General features: G+C 38.2%; 1 protein-coding gene across 6 annotated transcripts in view; it reads left to right on the top strand.

Annotated features, from left to right (window-relative positions):
* The window catches only part of MGAT5 (alpha-1,6-mannosylglycoprotein 6-beta-N-acetylglucosaminyltransferase), a 112,024-nt gene that overhangs the window by 40,630 nt on the left and 52,712 nt on the right, over nucleotides 1-18,682 (top strand). For 5 of the 6 annotated variants that reach the window (XM_063161621.1, XM_063161619.1, XM_063161620.1 and 2 more), the window contains 4 exons: nucleotides 1,536-1,927; nucleotides 5,969-6,136; nucleotides 16,310-16,386; nucleotides 17,679-17,768. In XM_063161621.1, the coding sequence (XP_063017691.1) occupies nucleotides 1,690-1,927; nucleotides 5,969-6,136; nucleotides 16,310-16,386; nucleotides 17,679-17,768 (573 nt within the window). In that variant the 5' untranslated portion in view covers nucleotides 1,536-1,689. The remainder of the gene's footprint in view (nucleotides 1-1,535; nucleotides 1,928-5,968; nucleotides 6,137-16,309; nucleotides 16,387-17,678; nucleotides 17,769-18,682) is intronic. The other variant, XM_063161624.1, reaches the window with a different exon arrangement.

Raw genomic sequence — 18,682 nt, 5'->3', positions numbered from 1 at the left:
AGAAAGAAGTAAAGTTTCTCCCTGCCATTTCTTGGAAAATTAACTGAAATTTATGTCGATCATCATTAAACAGAGTCCTTAATTTTCTCTGTTGAAACTGTTCATTCTCTTTCCTGAGATATTTTCAGTGTGAAAAAAGCCAACTTGAGGGCTTTATGATGTTTTTCACTGTACTTGCAATTAATTTCTCTGCCCCATTCCTCCTTAAGCAAAAGGTGGCTGCAGATTGTTCATTAGCAGTGTGAGTGCACAGGACAGTGTCTGCCTTGCCTGCTTTTAGTTTAAGTAATGTGCCTTCACTTCTACAATCAGTTTAATCAGTGATGTGCAATGTGCACTCCCAAGTCACACTGGGGATAAGTGCCCCAAAGGTATTTCTGTCCAGCTGCACAACTCCTGGTTAACTGGAAGCAGAAGATCTACAGGGAATTTTAACAAGCAGGGAGCACTACTAGCAGGGATCCGAGTAATTATCCTATTAAAACAGAGCAACATCTGCATTATCTGTGCAAGCACAGAATGGAAGGGAACATTATGTTCTCTAATCCTGTCTGGGAGCATTATGAAGTTAAAAGGATAACATTTTACCAAATCTGTGTTCTAACATGATAGGTTACACTTAATTACCTTTAATTACCCCTCTTCTAGTTGGCCTTTAGGCTAAGGACCCTGCCTCTAACTCTCATCACAGACCATTTCTTGCCTTTGGATTCTTCATGCCATGTTTTGTAACTGATTTTACTTTCAAAAGTTGGTCCTACTGTGTCTTGAAGGCCTTTATTACAATTCCTTTTCCCTTGTGTATGAAAAGCTCTGAGAATATTAGTTTCTATATAAAAGACATGTTGCTGCATTCAGAAGTTTGTGTTTTCAATTCAGTTGCAAAGAGCCCCCTCATTTGGAGTATGTTTTATGGCTGAGGAGTAACGGCACAGCAGAGGCCACACAGGAGCAGGACATTATTCCAGCCTCCCAACTGCTTGCAGTGGAAGCCAGGAGAGTGTATTGGCTTAAATAATGTAGATTTCTTCTTTCCTCTTTCCCCCTGAGGGAGTCTGATTTCCTGATCACCTATCTAGCCATATGCTGTAGCTCCTGCCAGGAACTCCGAGCAGTGTCACTGCCAGCTAAAATTACTTGTTTTCTGAGAACTGAATTACATTGAGAATTGTCTTAAATTGCTGCACTGGCAACATCGCAGAGTTTTGCATACACACACACAAATAAATATGTTACAGCAGCCTTACTTTGAAATACAGCTTAGAAACCACTTCAGGCAGGGAATTTGATCCAGATCCTGTGAGGTGTTCTCCACCTGCTCGGGCACATCACTCCTGCTTTGTTGTCTTTCCAGCCCTTTTCTCAGCCCCTTTTTGCTCTGGCTGCTACAGTGCACTGATGAGACATGCAAATTAACCATTTACAAAGCAAGCACATTGTCTGCTCCTGATTTGTACAGGTTAGAGGGAAGAACTAGAATGGATAGTAAAAACTTCAGTGTGCTAACTGTGCTTTTTTTTTCTCTTCTCTTGCAGCAGGATGGAACTGAAACACGGATATGTGTTGACAAAGGAGTTGGAATAAGACTGAGTCCTGCTCTGTGATATTTATACACCTGGACCATGAACTTGCTGTTTGGCTTCATGCTTTAGGAACCTTTGTAGTAACTGTGTGAAGCTGTTGGGAATCATGGCATTCTCTCCATGGAAGCTGTCCTCTCAGAAACTAGGCTTTTTTCTGGTGACTTTTGGTTTTATTTGGGGAATGATGCTTCTGCATTTTACTATTCAGCAGCAAACACAACACGAAAGCAGTTCAGTCCTGCGTGAGCAAATTTTGGATCTCAGCAAAAGATACATCAAAGCATTAGCTGAAGAAAATAAAAATGTAGTTGATGGGCCTTATGTTGGGACAGTGACAGCATATGGTAAGTGTGTTCTCTGGATTATTTGATAATCTGATTAAGGTTTGTTCCTCAATTGCCCAAACATTTTGCTTCATAATGCCACTCAATTAGCAGTACTTTACTCTGTGCATTTTCTGTACAAATGGAGAAAGTGAGTGGCCTTTCCTTTTAAGTGGGACAAACAAACATTTCCAGTGTCTGCTGATTTTTATTATGTCTGTCTAGTACCTCTGTCTAGTATACTTTAGGTTATTTGTTAGAACTCAGTTTTAAAAAAACTTTTTTGGTGTTTTTGAGAAAGTTGGGAGGCTTTTCAGTTTTCGTTTCAGTGATGTAAGAAATTACCTGTGAAAAAACTTGCCTTAGTTTAAAATGGAGACCTGCTACTTATTTCTTCTTTCCCATTTCACTTCTTTGTTCAGTCAATTTACTTAATGTTTAAGTTTATTTATCTGATATAATCCTAAATTAAGCTTAAGTATATCCTATTTGCCTCAGGGCAGAAAACTGTGAGTTTTAGTGCTTTGTTTGGCAGTTGTTTCTAATGCTTACTCTCTTCCAGTTTGTACATGAGAGTTCATTTTTTGTGCATGTGTCAGACAAAGCAAGCAGAAAAGAATGACGCATATTACCTGAAAATATTACTAAAAATAAAATATAATCAAATTTCAGGTTAGGCATGGTTCCTTTTCAGTCTAAGATCACATAATGCACCTTACTTCTTTAGCAATTTTTAGACTCACTTTCTTTCCGACTTACCTATGCACTTTCAGAATGTCTGTAAAATTAGTAATTTACATTTGGTTTTTTTTATAGTTGTCTTGTTATTCAGCTCTGAAGAAACTGAGTAGATAGTTTTTTTTATGTTTAGACAAAGAATATAGACTAGGATGCAACAGATGGAATAGCTGCCCTTCTTTCTCTAGTTTTCTCTTAATACTCTATACTTTTTGGTGCATGCAGTGAAAATATCCTGCTGGAAGGTTCTCTCTGTGTCTTGTTTCTGTCAGTCCTTTTTCTTCTAAAAAGCAAATATTTGCGTTTGTGTGCATTTGTTTGCCTGTAAGCATGAGATTATTATCCCCAACATAGCTAACAATTAAATTGCTTCATTGGTTAAATAACAACCTGCCCTTATTCTGTAACTCCAGATTTGTGGCTGCATGTTGAGCTATAGTGGAACTGTAGCCTTACAAAGCAACACAAGCAAAACAGAGTGGCGTAGATCAATATTTGGGTTGAGGATCTCTGAGCCAGTAGACATCCTTAGAGGATTGTGTGATTAGGCTCAAAACAAAACTTTATCTGCTGTATAGCCATTGCCAGTGTCCTGTTACTGTGCAGGGGTGCCTGATGGTGGATGAATTGAGAAAGAAAATAGACAACAAACCCCAAACAATCTGGCGCCAGATATTGAAGGTAACTGGGTTAATGTGGGTACAGGATATCCATAGGCAAAGTTCCCCCTGCAGCTTGTTGCCTGTGGCATTAATTTCCTGCTCCAAATCCTGCTGGGGAATAAATTGACTTGCCTCCAAACACTGGTCAAGCTCCCAAGGAGAAGTTAAACTGCATTTGGAAGCAGGTGAAATAACTTTGTGACACTTCTGTGAAGGGAAAGCCAAGGTTTGTGTAGCAATTTTAAGTCCATAGCTGACAAGATTTTTAAGATTAAAGACTTAAATTTAAAGTTTGTCTCGATGTTTTCAACAAAGTAGTTTGGAAAGATGGAAAATAATGATAATGCAGTTATTTAAAATATTTCAGGGAAAAGAACTAGGGTGAGGGAATAACACCATATTAAATAATAGTTTATGAAATTGGGTAAGGTAATTACTTAATAAGTTAATTTGTCCTGTTTGGCATACCAAATGACTTGCTGCTAGCAAATAATCAGGTTAGCTCTTCACAAATAAACACATTAATAACTGATGTTAGTAATAATTGGTAGAGGCTTCTTCAATATTCTGTGAAAATTAATGCTCTTGCTTATTTAGCCTTTTTATATTTCTTAATATTATCCTCTGATTGCTTTAAATGAGCACAGTCATGATTTCCATGTTCAAGTATAAATTAAATGTTTGCTGGTTTTGGCTGCTTTTACCCACCTGAAAGGTTTTCAGTCATTCCTTAATTGTGGTTGCACAGCTTGTTTACTTTCCCACTTTTTCTTTCTGCCCTGTATTCACCTGTTAGCTAGGTGGCTCAAATATTTTCCTTTTTAAAGTTATAGTTCAGATATACACAGTGAATATTAGATTTATAGCAGTGAATGGCTCTTTTACAAAAATTTTGTGAATCAGTGCTTCTTCCCTCCCCTTCTCAAAGTAGCCTCCACTTCTCTTTTTTATCTGACAAGATGTTTCTCATATCAGTGTGTTGGTATAAGAATTAAAAAGTAATTATTTTGAACCTCTTTTGTCTTTTTGATAAAAGTGTGTAGTTTTATGTAGGCTATGTTTCTTCCTCACTGTTTCCTGAGTTATTTTTACTACTTTTTTCCTTGATTTTTTTTCTTCCTTCTGTACCATGGTTTTGTTCCTGTTGAGTCCAGAGTTTCCTTTTCTTCTGCACACTATGCCATTAAATAACTTTTGGACCACTTTAAAGGACCCAGATATGTGGACTAGTGCTTCACATTCCACCTTCTGATCTTTACAGGACAAAGGAAAACACAGCTATGATGAGAAAGGCTTTCTTTATGGCACCATGAAATAAATATGATTCTCCTTTTGTTTGGAGAAAACAATTATAAAAAACTTTCTAAAGTAATAGTCTTTTCTTATTTATTATCTCATTTGCACAAGAATTGAGATAGTCATGGGAAAAATAAAAAAAAAAGCACAGAATGAATGTGGCAAAAATAGAACTGCTGTAGAGGCAGTAGAATGTCTTCAGATGTATGGAAAAGTTTTCTAATATAGTTCAGGATACTATTTGATTTGAAAGTTGTGTAAAACAGAAAATACATTATACCAAAACACATGCAATTATTTTATGTAATTAAATGGAAAAATAATGTAAATTCCTTGTACCAAATTATTTAATCATTACAAGGGTAAATGAACAAAGGACAATAGTTTCATCTTCTTTGGCTTGTTGCCATTATAATTATACGGTTTTGTCTGATAGTTTTCTCCTCTTGCCCTTAGTTCTTGCCAAAGTGTCTTGTGTTCCTTCAAGGAATCTGAACAAAAAGAAAGCCAAGGAAAAAAATAAGAAAATAAGAAAAAAATTCAAAATGAGGAAAAAATAAGGAAATGAAAAATTAAGGAAAAGTAAAAAAATGAGGGAAAAAAGAAAACTCTTTCTCTGTTGTCATTTGATATGCAAATTCCTGTCATTGTTCATTGCCCTCCATGCCAAGGAAGCCCTGTGTCTGACCAAACAGAGCCAATCACCAGACTGAAGAAAGGAAATGTGATATTTGGGGTTATGTGAATACAGCAGAAAGGTTGAACTTAATTTTTTTTTTAGAAATTATTATCTATTTTTAATTTGCCAGTGCAGAAGCTGGTTATGTGGAGGAGATGCAGGAAAAGGTTTTTGTACTGGCTTAAAGCTCTCCTTTTTGGGAAGGGGATTTTTGTTCCCAGGTGACTAAGTATCAACAGACAGTTCCTCTGATAGTGTTTGAATATGGATTTAGGTTTAGCCTCATTATTATTTAAGCAGCTTCTTATTACTTGAGCCATTGCAAAGCAAGCATTTTTCTGTTCCTGTAAAGGCTCACATTTCACCTTGAATGTGGATATCTACGAGTAGCGCCGTGCTTCATAAAATATACAGGCTGACAAGTTCCATGGCCAAGGAAACTTGTATCTGAGGCTGAACAAAGTGGGGAATGTGAGTGCATGGAGCTGCTAATGGCAAAGATTTGCACTGAGAAAGTGTGTGTGTGTGTGTGTATATATATATATATGTGTATATATATATATGTGTGTGTGTGTGTGTGTGTCTATCTATATATCTCCAGTCTCATTCTTGTATCTATTGTTTGATTCTGTCTGACAAGTGTGCACTGCATTATTAAGCAGTTTAACTTTTCATTTTCACTTGCAGATTTGAAAAAGACCCTTGCTGTCCTGTTGGATAATATCTTGCAGCGCATTGGGAAGTTGGAGTCCAAGGTGGAGAATCTTGTACTTAATGGAACAGGAGCAAACTCGACCAACAACACCACCACTTCTGCTCCCAGCTTGGGAGCAGCTGAAAAGCTTAATGTAGCAGGTGTGTAAGGCAATTACTAAAATTATTTATGATAATAAATAATTCTCTTTATCCTTTTCTCTCTTGAGCATGACATGATTTTTCAGTGTTAGATATTTGGAATGTCTTCGAAAACAAAATTCCAAGTCTAGCCTTTATCAATGACAAATTGAAGTCCAAGCTTAGTGGAAGATTTTTTTCTGTGGTAACTTGAACACATTAGAAAATCAAAATCTCTTCTCAAGGGAATAGTTCACCCATTTATAGTAGATGTTTCATGCTTTAAGTGGTTGCATTTTAGAATGATGAAACTGGGGAAATCTTTTCTCTCAAAGCCTAACTATTTAGGTTGGTATCAATCTGCTTTGCCATTCCACCATATGCACTTTATTGGTTATTAACTGAAAGAAAACATTTTTTATATTTGTTGGTCATTGTTTAAAAATGTCTTTCCCTACAGTGTTTTATGGCTCTTAGGATTTGACACAGGGAGATCACCTACCTGGTACATTCAGTTAAAATAAAAACATGTTTTGAGATTACATTTGAAGTCATTCATTTTATTTGCAATGAATGGACTGTTTTGTTCTGCCACCAAGTTGAAAGAGATACTGGCAGTCCTGACTCATAGGAAAGTCTGAGTGTAAGTCCAATGATCTTTGCAGTCCCAAAAGAGAATAGAGCAGATGAGTTAAGGCAACTTGGTAAATAAGTTGATAACTGTGCTCCTATGTCTTGTCTGTCCTTGGGTTTCCTGCAAAAATAAATATTTCTGTTGAGAAGGTGTTACTTGGTGAAATTCTCAAAACAGAGAAGCAAATGCTGCCTTTGGTAGGGAAATGCCACTGGAACAAGTCTAGGAAAGCAGATTTGCAAATGACTGCCTGATGACAGTGTGGCAGCAGAGTTGCTCCGTCCTAACTGCATTTATCTGTACCAGGGGGCTAAAGTCATGTTATCTCTTGGTCAGACAGACCTTTCCCTCCCCAATCTGCCTTGCCTTGACAGAATTGAAGGCAGGTGAGGAACAAGTACCTAAAGAGGTGAAGCATCTGCAGGGTGCTGACAGGCTGTGCCACCTTCCTGCCACAAGGCATCCAGCACCAGATCTTGGAAAAACTTCCACTGAGATGGAAAGTGAACGAGTACAGCACTGTCAGAGTTTCTGGGACATGTATATATATAATGAAAAAACATCCCTGTATGTTTTCTTTTTGTAGCTGGACAAAAGAGAGTTATTTCCTTAGATTTACAGTTAATTGGAACATGTATGCTCAAGTTATTGCTTTAAAATTTATAGGCAAAGGTTCATTGTTCTTACCTGAGAAGGAAACATCTTTCATCAGTTCTTAGGGTGATTTGAATGTTGTTTATTATTCTTGGAGTGGGCTAAATTCACAGTTTTGATATTCAGGAGCAGCATTGAATGAGCCTGGTAAGAGTTTTCCGTTTGCAGTGTTTACATTACTTTGTACTGCCTGAGGCTTGCTCTGTGGCAAAGAACACAATTCCTCTCATCAGGGCCACAAGTTTTTACCTTTGACTCCTGGTACCCTGAGTTTAAAATGTCTGAAGCAACCATTAAACAGCAGCAACAGGAAAAACCTTTAGGTAGGAGCTCCTTAAGGTTCAATTAATGTATTGTGCTGATGACTGGATGATGTCACTGCTCAGGTACCTCTGGACTGGATATTACCTAGGGTTAGAGTTTGAACCTAATCCCTGTTTAAAGTGCCTGCTCTTCATCCATTTGAAGCAATCAGTGGCAATTACTCAGATCAGAGGCAGCCAAATGGAAATGAAAAACTTGTCTCTACTTCTTCTTTCATGGCAGTTTCCTGACAGCATGCTCTGGAAGCCATATGATTCCAGCATAATTGTAATATAAGTATCTTCTCTGTTGGGAAGGAATTGTTCAGAAAATAAGCTAGGTGAGGGCATTGTGATAATACCAATGTTGATTTTGTCTGTAATATTTCAATAACATCCCTTTTCAATTGTGTTAGAGCAATTGAGGTAATGTGAAAATTGTGGTGAAGGCATTTTGTTACCCACAGTTTGTCATTTTACTGGAGTTGAAAGAGGTATGTGTACAAATACAGATGATAGTTTACTTTATAACATTCAGCTGTTACTCTATGCAGTGATCACAATGAACGTGTTAGGATTACCCTTCCTCTCTTGAGCAGTTGTAATATTTTAATGCTGACTTTAGACAAATTCATGTTAGTGATTGTTAATAATTTTGGTCTTTGTGTGTGGACAACCATAGTGTTTGTGAAGCATCTGATTAACATGTTTAATAATTTTGATAATCTTTTTTAAAGGCTTCTTGAGTTGCTGCTTAAAACTCTGCAGTAAATTGTGTTTTATAGCTTTATTTGTCAGTGAAACAGTGCAATGCCATTAGCAGACTTTTCTACAAGAGTCCTGCTTCCAGTGGAGCTACATCATGCAATAATATAAAGATGCTTATAAAGCTTTGGCTGATTGGTTTCAAAAGCAATAAAGCTGTCTTTCCTTCTCTCTCGTTTTTCTATTTATCTAAGTAGTATCTGAAAAGCCTCTGAGATATTTGATAGCCATCTTTTTTGCATCTGTGGGAAGTAATATATTCCCATATACACAGGAAAGTATTAATCTAAACTTTGGGTCTAGGAGATAAGAGTTCTCATCAGCCTTTAGAACAGGAAGCTTTGGGCCACTGCCACAAATGATACCCTAAGTAGATTTAAAGTTGCTATTGTAGAGATGATTAAACAGAAAGGGGGAAATATAAAACCATGGCACTTTAAAGCAGAGCTTGTCTACAGGGCTGCTACTGTTGGAGCTGCATCTTTGGTTCCATGTGACAGGCACAAGATCAGTTTGGTTTAGGCAATATAGTTTTTACTGTATTTACAATACAGTTGTGCTTTTCTAAGATAATGATAAAGAAATCCTTGATTTTTGTGGGACAGAATTGCACTATCATGGTTCATCAGATAGGGAGATCTGCACAAACATGATCAGAGAATCAGTCCTCTGTTTTCTTCATGTGATATTTTTGGTAAGCAATGAAAGTGGGATTAGTGTTGTGTTGTGGGATGGGTTTCTTTAAAGGTGGTCATTGCTCTTTCTGTGCTTGTTCAGTGACAAGCTAAATTTTTTATAATCTTGACCATCTAACACCCCAGATATAATAATTGTACTGAAAACTCTGCCAGATTGGTTGTTTACAAAACGTTCTTTTGCCTTGAAAAATGCTGCTTTGAATGATTTTAATTGTGCGTATTTGATCCCACAAAAATGAGCGAGTGAAGGTTTGTGTTAAATCCTCCTCAGCCTTTTCCTTGGACACAACTGGTGCTGGGGGGACCCTTGCAGACCCCAGGCTCAGGCTGCTGCGTGGAACACTGCACAGTGAAGGAGGACATTGCTGTTCAAATCTTCCATAGCTTTGCTGCCTTGTGCATGAACTCGTTCTGCTGTGTTGGCTGTTCAGTTCCCTTCTAACAACTTCACTTATAACATCTTTCAAGTCACTCATTAAGATGCAGACTTCAGTGTATACTTGTCATTTAAGACATGATGGCTTGGATGCCTGTCAGATATCTGGCATCCTTCGTGAATATGTAGCAAGGCAGGCTGACAAGTCAGCTTTGGCAATGCTACAAGGCTTTTTTTTGTAATGTTACTATGGTGAGAAGGACCTTTGTCGTGGTATTTCCATGCCCTTATTCCTGAAGCCTTGGGGCTGCCACACTGAAGCCTTTTAGGTCAGGGGGGAAGGACTCAGGTAACCTCAGCATCAGTGGATTCGTTTCCATGGCTCTCTTGAGTAATTTTGTTACACAGCCTCATTGGGTTTAGCAGTCTGCAGCCACAATTCCACCATAGTCCTGTACTTGCAGAGATTAGAAAAGCTAAGATACTGCATGTTGGTTTGAATTCCAAAGCTGCCCTCCTGCCTTGAGAGGACTAGAGTAGCTTTTCTTCAGTCAGCACGGTGTGTCAGAGCACAAAGTGACTGTCCCCACAGGGCACCAGTGTGTACCAGTTGTAGCAGGGTGTGGGACTGCATTGGTTCTGATAGTCAAGATAGCAGCTTCCTGGAGGTGATGTTTTGTTTGACCCGTGTTTACTGTGCCTAATTCATGGTGTTCTTTTTCCACACTGTACCTGTGTATTTATTAAGATTTTCCCCCCCTCCCACAAAGGCAGTTGTGTGGAGCTGGGGAGTTTTGTGTGCCCTCAGACCTGGCTGTCGCAGCACAGTGTGGTGTGTGCAGAGGACCACTGGTGAATATTTTCCACTGCAGTGCAAAGCTGTGTTAATAATGCTGAAGGGGGCTCTTAGTGGTCCCCTGGGCTGCATTTTGATTAACCACTTGACTACTACTTGAATTCTCCTAACATTGCATTGATTTCAGTAGTGCTAATGGAACACAGCAGCACAGCTTGTGTGAGGATGGACTAGAGGTAGAAAAGTTAATTTTCTTTAAATCATACCAACACTTTGCTACACAAGTCTCTAAAATGTTGGTAGAAAGCATTTTGTGCTCTGCATTTAAAATCTTGAAACCTTTAGCTCATTTGGTTGAATATGTTGTTAGTGCTTTCAGCTCACACTGCAAATTCTCTCTTTAAAGAAATCTTACCAGCTGGAGATGAAAAATGTGAATTGAATTGAGAATGTGTTAATTAGTTGGAGAAGGGAAAGAAGACCTTACACAAACTAAACCAGCCTTAACTACAGACTGTGTCTAACCACAGATACCAGATTTCAGGACTGAAATAAAAACAAGAGAACAGTTTCAGGAATTAAAGTAAGAATAGTACTTATATTTAATGATCAAAACCAGAAGGAGAACAGAGATAAAACTGGTGAATAGATTTGATCGGATGTGATTACTCTGACCTTATAATACTAGAGAGGTTCTGAATTTTATGAAATCTGCTGATGGGAACACTTTTGACTTGAGCTATTATCTGTGCTGTATATAATCAAAAAATACTTTAATATGCACTAGTCTAAAAACCAGAGTTTAAGCCTCAAGGTTCCAAAGTACATCATTTTTAGTGTCGTGTTAAATTCTTAATACATTTCTATTCTCAGAAGAAGACCAAGCTGGTCCTTAGCAGAGTAGATAGGCTGCTGGTGTCAGCTTGCATTTTCAGCTGTATTGCAGCCTTTCCATTTGCTTTAACCAATATTGCTATTTTAAAACTCTTATGACAAACAGAGCACCTATCAAACAGCACTCACTGCTGAGTGACTAATTATAACTCTTATTCAGAGTACTGTCTTAGTGGAATATTTCTAGACTTCCTAACTGTCTGATGGAGGAAAATTGAAGCAGAATTTTTTTAGCCTATTACAAAGCACATTATTTGAAGAATGTGCAACATAGAAAAGGGAGGAAATATGCATGTAGCGCTTACTATTGCTCATTTTTACTGTTTTATTAAAGAGCAACTTGAAAGCAAACAAAAATCAATTCCCTACCACAGGCTGTGCTTTTAGCCACATCATTCTCAACGTGGGTGTTGTAAACCTTCACTATTACAAATAAAACATGTGAAGTTGAAATGCAGGAGGCAGTGAAGAGCTGCATCTGTGAGCTGGTATTTAGCAGGTGCAGTGCTCACAGCAAGCAACAGGAGAGAAGCTTCTTTTCCAGGGCAGGGTTGGTGATTTAGCTCAGATGTGCCACGTGGTGCATGCTGACGTGCCAGACTTTGCACTGAAACAACTGAGGATTGTTCACAAGTTCAGGTTCACCTGCTGTGCTCCAGCGACGTCTGGTGCAAAGCTGTAGATCATTTGTGAAGGGAACATATGGTTCCTTTCTAAACATGAGGATGGAGTTTGGTAGTTATATTTTAAATATCCCAGGACCTCACAAAGAGTATTTAAAGAGGTTTTTTTTAAAGTCTGCAGTTGGTGGGTATTTTATCAATATTTTTCTTTTTTTTTTTTTCCAGGATGACCTGTACCAACTGCATGCTTTTTGTTTTATAATGTGCTGTGTTCATGTTTTTAGTGTGTTAACACATTGACTTTTAATATAACATCATATGAGATAAATGTTTAATAATTATGTATTTTCATAACAGCAGTCAAGCTATGCATGAATTCAAAAACACTTAGGTGTGTGCAGAACATAAATTAATATAATGGCTCACACAAAGTTTAGGAGAAAAAAGTGTGTTTATTAACTGCTGTTGTTTTGTGCTAACTTGACAGCTGTATTTCTGACTTTTTCTGGCTGTAAGTTCTAAGTTTTGGCTGGGAAAAGAGATTTCAGAGCTTGCATTTTAAATTACATAAATCCTAATTAAGGGTAAAAATTCTTGTGGTTTCTCAAATACTATTTTTCAAAAAAAGTAACTTTAATGTCTGGCTTGGTTTTCCCCTTCAGGAAAGAACTATCCAACATGAATTTGCTAACAGCATAATACATCTATCCAGACTTTTTAACAAGAATCCTCATGAGATATTAGGGTTTGGGGTTGATGAAAACCTCATAAGTCTTGACTTGTATGTTAATGCTTTGGAAGATCCTGATGTGTAGATGTGGCATCCCCAAGGTTCCACTTCTTCATCTCCCTTGTCTTTATGATCACACTCAGCAGTGTGAATTGCTGGTGTCTGGTTGAGCTTGGTCCCAGCTGCTCGTGGGAAACACAAGATTTGTTCACCTCTGGATTCCTGTGTAAGGAGAGCCAGCTATGAGGTGCTACGAGCAAGCTCAAGCACAGCTCCATGCTGAGTTCAAATGAGCAGCAGGAGGAGCAGAAATCAGAACCTTCATACAGGGTCTGAGCATTAAGGAAAAAATTGGGAAGCATGATTCTCAACCTAGAACTCCCACTGCCAGTGGCCAAGACGAAAGGGTACAACCAGAGCAAGAACTGCCAGGATTATTCACTGGGGAATTCAGAGCTCTGCACTGAATTCTCAGGCTTGTGTGTGGAAACCAGCAGTGACTTGCCCATTTCTGCAGGCAGTTGTTGCTTTGGACAGCAGTCCTTGATGTAGATGTGTTTCCAGTCTGACTGCATCAGCTGGCTTCCTGTTCATGGGCACTGAGGAAAGACTGCTTCTCCAGGGAATACTCAGATGGAACACAATTACATTTCTCTGTTCCTTCTCCTGTTCTTTCACATTCATTTCCTCTTGTATGCACATATTGCTACATTTTTTCCTGCTCTGGATAGCAGTTTTATGGAAATTGTTTCATGGGACTATTTAAGTTTTATAGAATTGCCTTCACTGTGCTATTACCTGATCAATAGCTGAGAATGAAGATAGTGAAAGCTGATGGAGGTGTTTGGGATATAGATCCATGGTAAAGCTGAATGGGAAGCTGGTGATTATGTGAAGCATCTCCTCTGTCTGTGGACTATGTTGGAGAAAAAACATGAATATCTTTGAGGAAGGTGAATGCTAAGAGTGTTTACTGTTGCTGGCAAGAAGGAGGAAAGATGTCAGACACTCTTGGTAATAGTCCCAGACACATTAATATTTCAACATAGTTGGAGGTGATAAAGGTGGGCATTAGTGTTCCACGTTCCCTGTACAGACAGATTAGCCTGGAGAGATCCCTGCTCTGTTTGTGTGTAACCCATCCCTGTGGAAGAGCAATAGTGGGACTGCTCTGAAAAAGCCTTAGTGCAGGAGGCCACAGGGCAGACCAGAAGGCTGAGAAAATCTGCATCTTGTGCTGAGAAAAATGTCTGTCTCTTCCTTTTTGCTTCTTGGGATGGGCAGGAGCAGGGAGGGCTGGCAGGGTTTGTGCTTGGGAAGTTTCTGTGTGCTTCTGCCACGGCTGATGGGAGCGGTGGAAGTGCGAGGCTGGGCAGGGTGTGAATGTTGGAAGAGGGGTTTTATCCTTGCAGGTAAAACCTTGTGAGTAATGAACAGCAGCAAAGATCTTTGCCTCTCAACAAAAACACACTGGGATGCAGAAAATGTGTTCGCACGTGACAGAAGCAAAACTGTAAAGTGCAGTTGTGTATTTACCAAAAATCAGGCTGTTGTCTGGATTTTGGGCGTTTTTCCTCCATCTTTTCTTTCTTTAACAAGCCATGAAATCCCCATTAAAATGAAATATGGTATAAGTGATGGACTTGGCACTGTGTGCTGTAAAATAAGGAATTATAGCTTATGCTTATGTATTACCCTGTACTTAATAGGACTTAAGTAGAAGAGAGGATTTGCTTGACTAACCTTCTGAAGGGAAAAGACATCATATGATAGCATAATTAACTTGAGATAGAAGACATTTTTTTATTTTAAATGACAAAATTCATGGCTCATTCTTGTTGGCAAGCTATACCCAGGCGTTCAGCATTTTCCATCCTAAATTTAGTATGGTGCTGGAAGTTAAACTTTTTCTAGGGTTATGCTGCAGCTATGATGTACCAGAGATTTCAGAGGTCTTTTTTTTCTTTTAGGAAGATCTTGAAATTGACATGCCTTATGTAAAAATTATATTTTGCATTCAGGCTTATGAGTTAGGAGCAGAGAAAAAAAAAAAAATGTCCATAAACCCTTTTAGACCATAAAAGGGTTCTAATTAGTCTTCTAATGGAAATTTACTGATTTTTGAAAATTACCATATAGTAACCATGCCTCTTTATTACTGTTAGATCTCAGGTACTGATTCTGGTGTGATGCAAGTGGAAGGTCTGATTCCTGAACTGCAGTGAAGCAAATAGTCCTATTATTATGTAGCTCTACTGCCTGAATTGAGAATTTACTTCAAATTGCTGCTATCTGTGTGCATGCTCTGTATGTTCTTATTCAGAGCAGAAATCAGAGCCTTAGATGTCAGTGGTCTGGTCTGCAAGAGCCCCACAAGGATGAGAAGATAGGCAGAATATTTTGAAAGTGCTTATTGATTTGAAATTACAGAGTCATTGTACAAACCACTTTGCTTCAGTGCTATTGTCACTGGCAATACAGCTCAGTTTGTCAAATCTCTCCTGCTGCACAGGCTGACAAAGGCTTGGGGGCTTCCTGCCATGACTCTTCTTTCCCCCATCAAGTTCATTTTGCAATGCTTGGCTCACATTTCAAGTTTTATCTTTAAAAGAAGCTATTTGCAAAAAAATGGAGAATAGATAGATCAGGTCGTGGGTTTTGCATATAATAATATAATGCGACATTTTAACTTTTAGCCACAGATTTTTGTTGCTATTCTATTCTAATACTGCAACTTTTTTTTGTATTTTCTTCTGGGCTCTCTAATTAGCATATTCTGGATGAAATTGTGCACAGTTACTGCCACACTATAAAGTGTTCCCAGGTTGATGGCTGGCTGACTTTAATGATCTTGATTCTTGCCTGTAGAAAAAGCCAGAAATGATGCAGGTATAATTTAGATAGCTGTGGGATGAACTACCTAAATTGAAAACCTCCTCCCCTGCCTTTGGCAAGAATCTCTCCACCATGGTAATAATTTTTCTTGCCTTAAAGGCCTGCATTAGAGGGTTCTTCTAAGAAAGTCCCTTGGAGCTGAAGGAGTAATGTCCTTTAAAACTACTGCTTTTTCTTTGGCTCACGGGCTAGAAATCCTGCTCTTTATTACAGTCTTTAATGCTTTGCAATAATCTAGAATGAAAAAAATATTAAAATGGGCAAAAAAGAAGAAAAAAATACCTTGGGAGACCATAGGAAATATTTCTTGTGAGATGTGATGAAGTGCTACTCAGTTGTTAAATTAGATCATATTGCAACATTTATTAATTGGGTCATATGTCTGGTGCCAAGTTTCGGATGGTGAGTATTTGATAAAGTGATAGCAGAGCTTGAAAAACTAGTTTTGTGTTTAAGAGCTATATATATCCTATAAATGTTTGACAAATGAAAACAAATTGTTGCAATTTAGTAGTTTCCAGCACACTTTGATTAGGAAATTATTTTCTTCTTGTTATTTTCAGTATGGATTACTTAATTTTTGAGTCTTTATACATCAATTTTGTAATTCAGCACTTTCACTTCAAGTCAGAGTTGAAATCTGTGCAACCATTTTCTCATGTGGTCAAAAAGGAGCACACTGAGTTTTAATGTTGTAACAAATATTACCCAGTAGGACCCTTCAGTCAGTCTGGGCTATGGATTCATGAAAATAAAAGGCAGGATTCATCAGGCTGTTTGTCATAACTGTGAAATGAAGCTCAGTTATGGTCTGTGTTTCTTTTTAGATCTCATAAATGGAGCCCAGGAACAGTGTGAATTGCCTCCTATGGATGGTTTTCCTCACTGTGAAGGGAAAATAAAGGTAAGTGAACTGGTTTTAATCTTATGTGCATTCCATTAAAAATGGAACATATGTTGCAAGAGGTCTCTACTCAGAGGTGTTAAACAAGAACAACTGAGTCAAAAAATAGGATATTTAGGACTGTGTGTCACTGCAGCATTGCTCACCTCAAGCCTTTAATACTACTGCTGCAGAGGAATAAAGTGGCATCCTCTTAAGTCAGGAAAAAAAGTCATATTAAAATGCTATATTATTTACTGAAAAGCCTTATTGTTTGAATGCTACCTTGTTATTCAGAAATTTCTCCTTTTGAAAAAGCCCTGTTTTCTTCCCCATAATGAGTAATTTGCTTAAGATTAGGCAGTGCCTAAGTGTACAACCAGAATTCTGGGATTCACAGTGCATTCTACATAAGTCCTGTATTTTACTAATAATGCACTTGGAAAGGCTAAATATTACAACCCATCAGACTTAAGCTGGAAAGAAAAGAAGAAAAAGGCAACAAAACTAAAGAAACAAACTCCAACAAACTTCCAGAGATTGAGGTTTTTAAGGGATTTTTTTCCCCAAGATATGTTTCAAATGTAGGGAATACTGAATTATTACTGTGAATGCCCCATCCCTAAAAGTTCAAGGCCAGGTTGGAAGGGGCTCAGAGCCACTTGGTCTAATGGAAGCTGCCCCTGCCCATGGCAGGTTTATTGGAATGAGATGATGTTTAAGCTCTCTTCCCACCTGTGATTCTATGATTAGTGGTGAATAGTAGTAAAATGTCTGCTTGCTTAAATACCCAAGTTTTTATAAAATTAAAACTCTCTACATTTTGAATCTCTGATCTGTGTTTTGATCTCTTTTGGCAAACAGGCTGCATAGTAACTATGTAATAAATTATTCGAATATTGAAATATGAACTGAAGTCAATTATTTGCTTCTGCAGAAATGGCAGATTTCAGTTTTGGTAACTGAAATGTTATGTGAAATTCTAGCGGGAGCATATCGTGGTGGGGAACACACAATGCATTCAACTCCAACCAGAGCCAAATGTCTGGATCCCAGTTTTATTCTCCTGATATTTGTCTCTGCTTGCCTGGCTGCCAGTTTGTATAAGCTGTGCTCACATCTGCTGTGCTGTTGCTTCCCCAGTATTTCTGAATGCAGGCATACAGTGCTGCTAATCATTAATAAAATTCCTGATTTGTTACTTGTGATATCTATAGCCACTTTGTCACTTCCTCCATTACTCCTGGGTGTAAAACAGAGCTGTTCTGTTGTACTTTACCCTAATGAACTTTTGTGTCTTTTGTTCTTTGCAGTGGATGAAAGATATGTGGCGGTCGGATCCCTGTTATGCGAGCTATGGTGTAGATGGGTCCACGTGCTCCTTTTTTATTTACCTCAGTGAGGTCAGTAATCTGCAGAATTGGAACATCATATTGCCTTCATAGCTTTGGTAGCTGTGCTTTTCTCAAAAAAAATCATTTTGTTCAGAATAATTGGGTAAAGAGGAAAAAGTTATTAAAACTGAATTATTAAGTGTGTTGCCATTATTCATGAACTCTGCAGGGGTTTCTAGCCTGAAGAATTATAATGTTTGTAACTGCAGTGATGTGAGTAGCAGCTCTCCAGGGAGGCCATGTTGGGTATCCTGTTAAACCTGCATGTGAAGCTCAGCCAGAGATCTTTGCCTTTAAACACTTTTTCTGTTGCTTTTAAGGCAGCTGCTGACGTACTAATAGAGAGCATTTGGAATGGAAAATTTAGAAAATGGTTCTTGATGGGCCATTGTCCTGAGCAGCATGGCCACTTCCTGCTCAGAGACTGTTTGTGAATTGTGGAATCACAACAAAAGAACCTGAATCACAAAAAAAGAACCTGAATGTCACGTTTTTGAGTGAAGTTGCAGCTATAGTGGCTAAAACCTTTGGTACCTGTCACAGCCTAAGCTGTTTTGTACACAGCTGAGTAAGGTGCTTGTCCTGGTGAGGTTTTATTTCTATTTCCTGGGTAACACTTCTTTCCCAAGAATGAATTTTGTCAGTTAATTTTCATGAGTTTTATTACTGGCTTGGAGTGTGCATGCACCAGAAATAGTCAGGTGTATTTGATCACTCAACCTCTTATAAGTGAAATTTTGATAACTTATGGCAACTAGAACTCTTTAGAAGGAGTATTGATATCCAGTGGCTCCCTGCTTGCAAAGAACTGAAAGAGCCAATGTGGCTGCAGGATTGCAACCAATAATAATTTTGTAGCTTCTGTAGGGTTGGTAAGGTTGGGCTGGGATCTTAAATTATATATCTGAGATTAAAACAGTAAG

This window comes from Melospiza melodia, chromosome 8, assembly GCF_035770615.1.
Source record: "Melospiza melodia melodia isolate bMelMel2 chromosome 8, bMelMel2.pri, whole genome shotgun sequence".
In the NCBI taxonomy this organism is placed as follows: Eukaryota; Metazoa; Chordata; class Aves; order Passeriformes; family Passerellidae; genus Melospiza; species Melospiza melodia.
Note: the sequence above shows the minus strand (reverse complement) of the source record. Positions and strands in the feature narration are given on the sequence as shown.